The 13,382-nt window shown below is 38.0% G+C and overlaps 2 protein-coding genes across 8 annotated transcripts in view; both read right to left on the bottom strand.

Annotated features, from left to right (window-relative positions):
• Window positions 1-2,151, bottom strand: part of LOC121905449 (protein MTSS 1-like) — a 56,616-nt gene extending 54,465 nt beyond the window's left edge. For 6 of the 7 annotated variants that reach the window (XM_042423673.1, XM_042423677.1, XM_042423674.1 and 3 more), the window contains exon 1: window positions 1,626-2,151. In XM_042423673.1, the coding sequence (XP_042279607.1) occupies window positions 1,626-1,697 (72 nt within the window). In that variant the 5' untranslated portion in view covers window positions 1,698-2,151. The remainder of the gene's footprint in view (window positions 1-1,625) is intronic. The other variant, XM_042423675.1, reaches the window with a different exon arrangement.
• Window positions 2,152-6,158: 4,007 nt separating this feature from the next.
• mal2 (mal, T cell differentiation protein 2) lies at window positions 6,159-12,522 on the bottom strand. The gene is made up of 4 exons (XM_042424308.1): window positions 12,219-12,522; window positions 10,661-10,831; window positions 8,055-8,255; window positions 6,159-6,962 (listed from the first exon to the last, which is right to left on the bottom strand). Exons 1-4 carry the CDS (start codon window positions 12,333-12,335, stop codon window positions 6,891-6,893), a joined length of 561 nt encoding a protein of 186 aa, XP_042280242.1. The 5' UTR covers window positions 12,336-12,522; the 3' UTR covers window positions 6,159-6,890.
• Window positions 12,523-13,382: the final 860 nt, after the last annotated feature.

Below are 13,382 nucleotides of genomic sequence, written 5' to 3'. Positions count from 1 at the left end.
ACATTTCCAAACAGCTGGCTTTCATCTAGCTTCTATTTTGTTTTACAGTTTTTTATTACTACATTATGTATTAATGAGAAAATAGACATCACCATCATGTCCGGCTTGTGTTAGGCTGCGAAATGGGTCACAGGCTTCTTTTGGAAAAATCCCCACACAACAAAAGTACTCATACTATGTTATAATGAGCCCGGCTCCCAATGGGACTCTAAATTTACCTAATTCAGGTCCCGGGCTGAAAATAGTTGAAGAGCCTTTTATCTAAACTATCACAAAGAACAAGTGGCCTAATGCATCGAGAAGAGCTCGCACACTATGAGGGTAACTTGGTATAGCAGTAAAACAACACCAGATAAAGTGATGAATCTAGGATGACCAAATGTTTGTCAGTGATGTGCTACTACTGACAAGGGCCTGAGGAATGTCATGTTATGCTGTCAAACATTACACCCAACAACCAGCTTGACCCTCTCTACCTACCTCGATCTTTCTTTCTCCCATTCTTCGTGTGTCCCAATCTCCCTTACATCACTTGTGTTCCCCACAATGTCTGCCCTGTCTGAAAAGGCCACTACCATCAGCCCCCATCAGCAGAGATATCAAACACTCCCACGCCATGGCAAATGAGCTTTCTCTGCATTCTCCCTATCATTTATTCTTAATTAATTTATGATCATTTATTGTCGACAGATTCAAAGTGAGCTGTCCCTTCTTTATTTCAGCACACAACCCCTTTCTGTGGTCCAACAAAAGAAAATGACATCACTGGATATCTGAATATTGTATGTAAAAAGAAACAAACAAAGCATCTGTGTATGTTCACTGATTCTGTCTAATAGCATAAGACGCAAGAGGGGTCATGAATTACCAAGTCAAGTGAGACCTGGTAAGCTGGGAAGTGCTGAATGTCTGAGCAGTATTCATAACAAACTTTCTGACTCCAGTAGACCCGATGGCTGGCCATTTGACCTACACATGTCAAAGCCTTCAGACCCTGCGGAAAAATGTCTACCCTGACAGCCACATTCCCGGCATTCCTTCAGGCAAGTACAACAGCTGGGAAATCTGCTAATTGTCTCATCAGCCAAAAATAACATCCAAATAAAATGCCCCAGTTTTGTGATTGATGATTGCCCTATTTAAGTTACCCTTCCTCCAATTTTGGATGCTGCATCGACTTCAAACTGGAACAAATGAATGTGAAAACTTGGGATTTGTCTTCCCAACAGAATCAAATAGCATAGAATGAGATTGATGTTTACTTTTGTATAATACTAATAACGTTATAAGATATCTAACATTGCTGTAATAAAAGCCAGAAACACTGTATTAGCTATCCTAATGATGAGTTGATCATAATATCGCGATTCTACTCAGTTCAATACTGTTTATCGACTTCGCATTTTATACAATAAGAAGGTAACTTGGGTTGCAGTTAGCTAACGTTAGCTGATAACGGTAAGTTAACGTATGTTATCGTATCATGCATTTCTTGTTTATCTGTTGAAGAGAATCCACATTTACAATAGACTGATGTTTGGGAAGTGAACTCGTTTTTGGACGTCGCTTAGCGGCTCTCGGATAACAAAGCTTGTGTTGGAAAAAGTTCATTTGGCTTAACTTACTTTCATGTCTCCGATAACCGTTTGGAAGAGTCCTCCAAGCGCGCTGCATTCCTTCTCGATAACAGCCTCCATTTTCAGGACCACCTCCAGTGGTCAGTCCCGACTCGGTGAGTCGCTTTCAGTTGGCCACCTCCGCTCTCCAAGAAAATCAAAAAGAAGAGAAAAAAACTGCACAAAATATCGACAAAAACGAAAGAACGCGTGAATATTAATTTCTGCTGTGAGCAACAACTTTCGCCTCAGTCAAACGTGTAGAGAAACAGCTCGGTTCTGCTCCGGTGCGCCGTTTACTTCAAATCAGAAGAAGCTGTTGGGACGAAAGAGAAATTTAAATCCCCCTCTCCCCTCCAGGCCGCCCCGTTCAGACCCATGGCTGGACCGCGAAGGTAATCTTTTGCAGTTTGTTTGTCGAAACTAGAAATAATCCACGGTGTGCAGCAAGTAATGTTATTCCGTATCTTGACAGGTAACTAACGTGAATTCCGACACTCCAGCCTGTCCTCTCAGCGCCTCCTCAACACTGACTGAAGTGTAGGAGAAAAACCGAGTGGAGACGCGAGTCAAGCCCGCCAGAGTCGACAAAAGCGTTTCCGGTTAACTTTTCCACCAAAACAAAAAAAATGCAAAACTCAGAAAAGAAATGATCACTGGAGATGTTTTGCTCTTCAAATCTGTACTGAGCTCATGTTAGTTTATTCTTCATCCTACCAACATATTTAATTTCTCATATTTCTCAAAACATTATGAGTTATGTAATTAATTTCATCTTAAGAAAAAAAAAGATTATTATTATTTCGGGGAAAGTTACAGTTAATTTGCATATTGTGTAAAACGAACATATATACTTTTCTTTAATACAAATTGCAGCTTTTATCAGAAGTACAATCTTTCCACAAAACCTTCAAAATGATTGACAGAGGGCTCCTACCCCCCTGATAGTGTGTGATAATTTGGACCCATGGCAAACATGAACTCAATAAACAGTTCCATCTATTATAACTGCACAGGCAGAATTTGGTGCTTTTGACTGGGGTCCCCTAGCACCACAATACACTGGTATTTTTAAAAAGCACTAATTAAAACAGAAACAAAAATTGGTTGTCAGAGTCATAAAAATTGGAATGATAGAATAAAGCAACTGTACAATATGACAAAAAGTAGATCTCTGGGGTCTGTGGGTACCCCAGTCGGTACAGATACTATATTTTGAAAACAGGGTTTGGAACATGAACATATCCAGCATTACCAAGAAGGCCTGGTGTGGCAGTGTGGTCTACACAGGCATCATCAAATCAATAATCTCCTCTTCCATCACTGTGTAGTTTGGCTCTGCATCATTGCGCTCTACGCACAGACCGCAGCATGTTTTGTGCTGTGCAGAGGAGATCATGAGACTCGCACTCCCCTCCCTCACAGACCCTCACAGCAGAAAGAGAGTGGGTAAGATCATGTGGTCTGACCCCTCTCACCCACTCAGCCCCTCTTCCTCTTCCAAAAACTACTGCTCTCAGAGGAAAATCAGACTGAGAGCCTCCAGAACCAGGACCACCCGCCACCTCCACTGCTTCTTTCCCCAGGCAACATCTTTAACATGGACGGTAAAAGTCTGTAAACACACCAACTCAAATTCACCTCCATATCTCACGCAAATTCATAATGTGTCTGTCTGTCCTGCATTGTGTGGATATATGTAGATTTTTTAATTGCTAACTGCACATATATATCCTGTTAATACAAGACAGAATCTTTGTAGATTACTGTCCCCCTCTTTCTTACACTGTTATGTTTGCGTTTATGTTATTGTTAAATGTCCATGTTTTTGCTTTTTCTGTTGACATCTGGACCACACTGACTTTCTTATATTGCTGATTCTTGTTACATCCGGTAGAAGCAAAACATGATAAAAAATTACATTTTACTTTTATTCTGAAGGTGGACCCGCAATAACTTCCGGTATTATTCTGTTTCACACTCAGGTGGAAGAGGTGAGAAGGTGAGATCATGACTTCTGCTTGATGTGTTTTTCATTTTGCAGGATTTTACTCTACAAAAACAACGCTGGAAAGAATGGCTTAATGTATTTTTTAACAGAACTTAGTTAAACTTGCATGGAACTTATTAGTTTTGTCAGTGAGGATCCATGATACCAACACAATATTGTAAAGTGCCTACATATGTATCCAATGTTTATGTATAAACGTTGGATAAATATGGAAAACTCACGCATCACAGCTGAGCAGTTGTAGATAACGGGAGACATCTAGTGGCTGAAATCTGTAAGACAACAAAACACGCTGTTAGGAGTTTAAAAGTGGAACATCCAAAATTACAGTCATATGAGCAAATGGTGAATCCATTATGGTGACACATTCTATAAAGACCATATTTTTAGTACATTATAGGATCATTTACAAATTATAGTCTTCAAATGCTACTAAGTGCAGACCTGCCTTTCTGTCAGGGCTGCTAGTTAGGCAGACACAACTGTCAATGCAAACCTGCATGCAGGTAACATGTAAGAGACACAATTTGTTTATAGCCTGAAAAAAGTTTATTTATTCATTTTTTTTGCGACTAAAATTTCCTGCAGTTCTTCTTAGCTTTTGCAAAACAATAACAGATGAAGCTGCATTGATTCAAATAAATGTACATATATGCTGTAATGTATATTTTGCTTAACATAGAATGAACCAATGAGTCTGCATGAATTCATATTACTAAATTAACTTAACCTGTACATGGAGAGCTTGTTGTACTAAATGGAGTAATGCAGCACACTATTGGCCCCAACAACATCTGGAGCCTGTAACACTGGTTATAGTGGATCTCAAACAGAGGGACAGTTAATAGGACGTATTATTGGTTGGGAGGTAAAATAAATAATATATTCTGTAACAGAGTATCCTTATGATGCATTATTGTCTATATGCCAAATACATCAATGAATGGAAAAAATGCCAATATGCATACACATATACTATATTTTGTTTCTGAATTAATTTGATACATAAACAGTGAACATGCACATACATCCTGTATGAATTGCAGGTTGGAAACAGAACTGAACCTTTGCTACAGAAGAAATTGCAAAAAAGTTACTGTATGTTCAGTATGTGTTCAAATTTATAAAACCATTTGCATACAGGACTACATGCAGACTGTTCCCAATACTAGCATTGCAATACTTGGCTTGGGATAATGCCAGAGGGAGTACGTTAGTGTCAGTCTTACAACAAGACACAAGGGGTTGACGAGATCTACCCTGAAACCCCAAAGGATTTGTGGATATTATTGAACAATTATGTCTGTACTTCTTTTCAGTATCATAATATTGCCCATGGATTTGCAGACAGGGCTGGTCAGAAAATATTGTGTTCGGCCTTTTTCACAAGAGATGTGTTTGTCTTAGTGGGAAAATATTACTGATAACATTAACAATGACTCTGTTCTATTCAAGTGTAAGTCCTGACAGCGTTACAATAAGACAGCATGCACCATAACAAGGCCAAAAAGCAGCTAAATGGAATTCAGCCATCATTATTTTTATTGTTTACACTGTGACACTTCAAAATGTCTTCTGTGAATGAAAAAGGCCTATAGTTTGTATGTTCTCGTCATATATGGAGGACCTCCCTTTTACCCTCTCACACATAACTGAAGGAACATTGTTCACTTTGTAAACTTTTGCAGTTGTGCACCATGAGGATTTTTTAAAATTTTTTTTTACCTGGGACACTGGAAAATCACATCTTTGCACACTTACAGGCAAGTGCAGTAGCTGCTTTCATTAAGCTCAAATGTGAAGGATTTGAATATGTATGACTTTGGTGGCTCTTCTTTGGCGGCTCTTAGTGGTAGCAGAAAAAAAGATACTGTGGAACACTGTCCAGAGGTTATTTTTTTCTTCAAAATGTTTATTTTTGTAGTTCTTAAAATGTCAACAACAGCAGGTGTCAAATAACAAACAAACATTCTTCAGTCATTTAAAACTATTTTAAATTAATAGGAACATAACTCAATAGTCTAATACAAACAAGAATATACAGTACATATAACTAATAAATCATGTATCAAGTAACATCGTTATTGATTTAGGAAATTTTATGCCACCTCAACACAGTCACAAGGGTTGAGCACTAAAAACATACTCTATGTAAATAATCTGTTAATGGATAAAGATCAACGTTTGAAATAACATAGTAGCTGACAATAGTATTTTTTTATTATGATGGTCAGATCAAACAATTAGTTTGTAGTAGAACCTGAAGAATGTCAGATTTATTCAACCCAGATGTTGGTCAACTTGCATTTATAAGTAACAGACTGGTTTACTTAAGCCTACAGAGTTCACCACACAGTCATCTCAGAAAGTTATATTGAACAACCATGTAAAACAGTTACAACATTGTGACAAACACTTATGTTGGATATACTGAGAAAATGTGACAAAAAGTGCTCACAACAAGAAATGAAAACTTTGAAATGCAAATCAGCTAACATCATAAATAATGGCCACTTACAAAAATGAATAAAAACCATGTTCAATGTAAAGTGAGTCAGTTCCTTAGCACCAAGTTAATTGAAGGACAGTGAAAACAATCACACTGCCTTTTAGGGTCTTTCCAATAAATTGTGCCATAACATTCTGTGCTATAACGTTCTGTTGTGCTTAACCCATAAGAAGCATAAACATTTTTTGTGGCATTGGGAATGGGAAATATTTCCTTGAATGAAGATTTAACTCAGGTAATGGTATGGTTAATAAAATGTTGACAAAATAAAAAGGAACATTACTTACAGCTTGCAAAGTTACCATGTATCATAGACACAGTCCCCTCACAACTTTCTCTAATTTCCAACATAGATTTTTGCTGGAGGGATTAATTAAAGCTATAAAAACGGTTGGTTATCAGCAAATGAATCAAATCTTATGCTAACTGAACAACTAAAAAATCAAGATACATTTAACCGCCAAACTTGAAACAAATTCTTTCAATTTCTCAGAACAAGATTTATTATAGTCAGAAAATATTTCTTTGGGGCTTTGAGTCCTGTGTGAATTTTATTGCTCCAAAATCTAAACCTGTGTTTTGACTGTGACTGCGATGTGACAGCATGTTGACATGAGTTTCCCATTATTAATATAAAGCTCTAACTGACCTGAACTGAACTGAATAGCAGGATGTGGATGTTGTGGCTGATGTTTTAATACATGCTGAAGTTATGAAACAGTTATAAAATTAGGTTGTATTCATGTTCTGCAGGTTACATCCTCCATCTCTTGAAGCCCATCATCATACTGCAGCCGTAGCATAGTGTCACCACAAATGCAAATATCTGAGACAAAAGACAAAAGAAGAGAAAAAATAAACCACTTGGTCAGAAAAACCTTTCAACTTACAACTAGCTATTACTTTTACTGTTAATTTTGACGGACACATATTCATTATCTTTTAAATTGCCAGCAAATATTTAGTATTTTTACTTAATAAGTGGCTAAAATAATTATTTAAAATTATAATCTGAAACCTTCTGTCAAACAATCTGTTTCTAAAGGATCTAGTCTTTTACACCACCATATATAAAATATGTTGGTAAAATAGACTGTGCTCTAGGTTGATTCTTCCATTTTTTCTAGCTTTCATGTTACAGCAATAAGTTTAGCTTTGTAAAAATCCACGGAGAAACAGGTACATGAACTACTGTATCAGTGATCATATACAGTATATATTTCATTCCAATATTTCATATTCCATTTCAAAATGGCTCAATCCATACACTTGAAGATGATCATAATAGTGCTAAAAAATTGGTCCTATGATATACAATTGAACATCACTATTTTTAGTAACGATTTGCCCAGTACATGTTTTGTCAACATAAAAGATGGCCTTACCTAACATAACCTCCTATATTTCTATCAAAGAGGATAGTTGACATCTGCTTTTTATCACACTGTTTTATGGCCTGACAGTTCTAGCTGATAGCAGGATGCCACAGACAGACAGTATATTCTGTTTATTTATGGAAACAGAGACACTCTTTCACATGTGATGAAAAGGTAGACCAAAACTAGAGTTTAGTCTAATGGGAGGTTACTTTGCAGATGAGTCAACTGAGTTGTTTTTTCTTTCTGACAGGACTTATTGAGAGTTTGAAAGAGTATAATAGGGCTTTAATGATTATAAAGCAATAACCTGTCATGATACCGTGAGCAGTATTGCTTCGAATACTGTGAATTCTATTGCAACACGAGGGAGGTTTTTAACTTTCTAAGGTACTTTCAGCAACTCCCCTACCTCTGTAGAAGTTTGACATTGGGCTATATTCATTAAGACAGTGCTATGAGTGATAATATGAAATAAAATGCACAAATTCAGCATGCACTGTACATAATATGACAGACTCAGTTTAAAAGATATCACTCACCGTAGCTGCCACATTAATACTGTATTGCTTCTCATTCAGTACTGTGAATATATTGCCTCGGGGGTAGGTTATACACATTACAGTTTCAGTGCTGTTAGGCAGTGGCTTGATATTGGCTCCTCCATTAGCTGCTGTAGTTGCTGCTTCCAGCACGAAGGCAGCAAAGTAGAAAAGCAAAGCTACAAAATGGTAAACCACATCCTGAGAAACAGAAGAGAGAATGCATTAGAAATAAATAGAACAGAAGTTCAAGAGTTTCATGTTTCAAGTGTAAATAACAGACACAAGAACAGCAAAAGTTTGTTTTTTTCGTAAACCTGCTGAACAACTGTTAAATTCCATTTAGCAGGATAAATGTTTGGAAGATTTGTCCTCCTTCCAGTAGTTGGGAGCAAAGAATGACCAACGTGTGAGTTTTATCCCATTGTGTAATTATTAGACAATACAGTAGGTGCACTGGCTAGCTGTCAAAGCATCAACCTTTTAAATTAATTGCAAAGCTTATAATAAGTATATACAACAAACATGGCAAATAAAAGAACAAGAGAGAATTAAAAAAAAATGAGAGTAACACAGGTTTAAGAGATTTGGAGTTAAAGACAGAAAAGAGATAAAAGATACAAAGAAAAGATAGAGAGAGGTCATGTCAGAGTGTAAAGGAGGTTAATGAGAGTTTGTGTTGTCAACTCTGTGAGCTTGGCGGGACAACAGACAGGCCTTTGTTGCGTTATGGTGTGAGCTCATCATCCATGTCACTCATTGTTCGGCCGAAAACAAACAACCCCACACGCCTGGCTACTCCTGGGAGCAAGGCCTGGAGCCCGGGGCAAGGCTGGCTCAGTCTGAGAGCCCAGACTTAACACAGCGTCCTCTACAATGACATAACATGAGGACATGGCGCAGCTTCACATGTTCTCTTATATCATGAACGTACTCATCATATTTATGGCAGTGCTGAAATAACAAGCAACAAGCTGATTTTGTCTGAGTACATGTACAGCATGTGCTACTTTCCCATTTAAGGACCATTATTGAAACCGTCTAAAGCCAAGCAGACCTGTCCATACCTTAGACTCATTATTATGTAGTAGTTTGTATTCCCAGTTCCTGGAATAAATCTAGAGCTCACTGACTCTACTTATGACTAATGACTAAAAAGAAAAGCACTAGAGCTGTATGGGCTTTTGTGGGCTTCTTGGACACTACTAGTGCTGCTATTCTGACAGATCCTCATTTAATTTCTGTTCCTGGATCACTACTAGTAGATGTTGAGAGCATTTAAAGCCACTTTTAAAACAGTGATTTATGTGCATTTATGCAGGCAATTAAATCTGTCATAGTAACAACTTGGCTATGGTGAACACTGGCACAGTCAGAACATGGTAATAGAAGTTGGCAGTTTAATTTATAGTGTTAAATTCTGTCATTTTGAGATGACGAAGTGTAATTGCTTGTCTCTGAATAAGCCAGATTTATATTATGCTACAAGAGGGCTAATAATAAAATGAGCTGCCTCACTGTGTAGTTTGATCATTTTAGTACAGAAACTATTTATTTGGTTAACTTTAATGTGTTTGCGAGCTCCTGTTCTAATAGTACCTCAAGTTACTGTTATAAGGGTTGTCTTAAATAATAAAACTGCAAACACTATAGACCTGTCTATAATATTCAGTGTCTTTTTCAGTGACATAAAATGCTCTTTTTATGGGAGATTTGTAATGTTAGGCTAACATTACAACAACACAGACACACATGTATACACACTGTACTGATGTGTGACGTGAAAGAACAACTCCTGCTAAGATTTCACATGTGATATCGTGACTAACATACCGTATTGACACAATACCCCAAATGTGTATCTTTTGTTGTTTATTCTCAGCATGTGTGTCCATAATTGGATGTGCCTTATAATGATGGGTCAAATCACAAGTTTCCCATCCATAATAGCCACACTGAAAATTAGACTTGAAAATACTATGTTATCTATCAGCAATAACAATTAAAAAAGCGATTTACTTTTCATACATTAAGAGGAATAACGTACAATAGGAAATGTCATTTAGAAAACCCCAAGGTCATCTACAGGGAAAGCCTCAACTACCCATCATGCTTTGTATTTGACTATTTCAATACAGTCTTTTGGTAGAAATAAACTGGCTCGCTTTTCATAGTGCAGTCATTGTTTGATATGAAGACAGTTCATAACACAAGTTGAATAAAAATGCTGCCGCTACCAGAAGAATGATTTGTAGGTTTGCCACTGGACCAGATCTTTGACTTTCACGCACCAAACAATAGTCACTGCCATAGCAACATTATCAAACACTGCTCTGCCACCGACAGCCATCTTACATTTTAGTGGGATTGGACTTTTTCTATCATCTCCCGCATATCCTTGCTGTTTTAAATAACAGTTAAATATTTAATATGTCAAATATAAAATATTAATATACCTAATAGAAATATCTTCCTTTTCTGGTTATGATGCAGGCCATGTACACCTTAGACAGATAGATAGCATGCTAGATAGACAGACAGAAAGCTAGATCAACAGCTGGATAACATGGATGGCTGACTTATCAACTCACTTATCAATGACTTACCAAGAAGTTCCAGTCAGTGTTGATGCGGTCAGCCAGGCCAGTGATGAGGAGAGTGAGGTAGGCGGAGGAGAGGAAGAAGGTGGTGAGAGAGACAAACATCACCCAGCCCTGCAGCAGAGGCACAGGCACATTGGAGGAAGCCACCAGGATCCATACTAGACCACCAAACAACTGGGGATATAAACAAACACTCATATTGGTGACAGATACAGTGTGAGTTTTATTGTACATGCAGAAATTAAGCTAATTCTTGAGCCAGTGCTGGGAAAAGCACTTAAAAAGATCTTGTTCGGATCTGTTACATGTTTCAGAGGACACATTTCTATAGTTACAGTTCTATCAACAGTATATGACATACTAAGAATGGTGCATTATAATGAATGAATGTAATGATCCAACATTTTCTCTCCTGATACTGATTCTGATACCTTAACTCAGGACATCTGCTCATACAGATTCCTGCTCAGATATCAGCGATCTGTTTTTCCCAAAGTTTACCTCACTGCTTGGGACTCACTGGGGTCTTTTTAATGTAAGGTAGCATGAGGCCAGGGGTTCCTGTGGTGCTAAAAACAGAGTCGGCTGCCCGCCTTTAATAAATAAATGTACACTGCTCAAAGCAATTTAGTCTCCTGCTAAAAGCAACCTGTTGCTTTATCTCCAGAGCTTCCCTCTGTAGAAAGGGCTACCAGGATGCAAATGTTGCTATTGAAAGGCCATAAAGACACTGTGTTTGATTACAGACTGCAAGGCAGAGGAACAAATGACATATGACAGAGGAGTAGCCTGATGTCTTATCTTTAATATGGTTTATTTTGACGAAGGGACAAACCTGCACATCTAAATCCTGAAGGTAACACAATGTATTAAAACACAGAAGATGCTAATAAGGAACTTTAAAGAAACTACAGCATACCAGCTGTCAATTGTACCTTTTGACAGTTACAACATGTTGGAAAATGCATTAACATTTCAATAACAACTTGTTGGTGGTGTGTTAAGGCACGGTAGAGGTCACCTTGCAGGGTTAAAGATCATCAAGATGGAGAAAATGAAGTTGCCACTATGCAGATATAAACCAAAACGTACCAATGGACTGTTATTAATGCCATGATTAATATTGTATTATAAAAAGGAGATGACTGGTGCTCATGATACATCTGGTATAATTACAGGCCTGCACTGCCCCACCTGCAGGGCGTTGCATTCTGGTCTGAACTATTGTTTCTCTGTAAGAAACAGGTGCCCAAGCCCTGGCCAATACTGGCCAATGCTCGGGGCGACATTTGCCTTTGCTTTAACTGTCAGACTGTACGCAACAAACCCAGCCTACGGCGTTTGAATACAGAGCAGCCCACACCAGAAAGTATGTGTTACCAGCCTCCGAGATAACTTCAACAACAAATGGCCGTCAATTATTAATAAAGAAATATTGACTATAGGGTTTCAGTAGAATATTTCTACAACACCACTGAGGTAACTGCTACATTTAAGAATATAATATACAGTTTAATATCAACCATAACCTTCTTTAAGAAAAACAAAACAAAACACTTACTATCTCTAAACAGACAAGAGCTCCAGAGTAAGTCCTCAATACTTCCAGTCCCAAAGGTAAGGAAATAGTTGGCGCTGGGAACGAGGTGGCAGCGGGATTAGTGGCTGGTTCCGACATCTCTGTGTCTCCCTCTCTCTTCTCTCTTTCGCCCCCTCTCCTCTGGCGCTCACCCTCTGTATCCCACTACAAAAGACTCCGTTAAACAAAAGGACGGGAGCAGCGGGGGAAATTCCTCTGGAGTCATGTGTCCCCTAAACAGGTCGGACAGGTGCAGGGGCCACTCCCTGGAAACCGATGCTGCATTCAAGGACCTCACGTAAGCTCCTGCATCCAAGCATCCAATTTGAAAATAAAAGGAGATACTGCACTGTGTTTGATTGGTTTGTCTATTATGATAGTAAGGTGATAATATAACATGGGCGAGGGGGTGCAAGTGGATGCATCAGATTAAATTAACACCCCCAAATACAATGCTATCTCAAGATCACTGTCCATTTCTTTAAATGGTTTTAGAAATCAAGTTTATATGTGAAATAGTGGCAAAATGAAGCAAATAAGTGATGAGTTAAGTAACTAAGCTTTAATTAATTACTTACTATATTGGGTAGAAGTTGCATGAAGTTGCATGACTAAGGAATGATTCCCAGACAACCCATGCATTGATATAAACACGCTGATTAATGGTTATGATATGCTAATAACTTTTGGCAAAATATATCTGTTTTTATGACTCTGCATCTGCGTCAGATGATGATCATATAAAGTTTCCCATAAAAGGGACGAGGGTGTGATTACCATGATGGATCACCACATAGGTTGTCTACATGGCTTTTATCCTCTCACCACCCTAAATGTCAATTTTTGATAACTGCAGTCATTAAATTGTACAGGTCTGTGTTCATCGTGGAGTTTTGTTTATTCCAACAGCAACTGAAGGCAGCAATTTTACTCTCATTTCGGCTTGTTCAAACACTTGATTCCTTGTGTTTGAGCGGCCACTAGCAGACACCAGGAACGTCACTGAGAGGGAAAATCAGATAGTTGGAGTCATGACTTGTAGATTCCATCAATTACTTTAACACTGTAAGAGAATAAATGAGGGCTAAGAAACAATGGTGTGTGTACTGATTAACCTTCACAGAGCAGGAGCAAAGAAGTCTGAAA

The sequence above is a fragment of the Thunnus maccoyii genome, chromosome 10 (genome assembly GCF_910596095.1).
Source record: "Thunnus maccoyii chromosome 10, fThuMac1.1, whole genome shotgun sequence".
Taxonomy (NCBI): domain Eukaryota; kingdom Metazoa; phylum Chordata; class Actinopteri; order Scombriformes; family Scombridae; genus Thunnus; species Thunnus maccoyii.
This window is presented reverse-complemented; position numbering and strand designations above follow the sequence as displayed.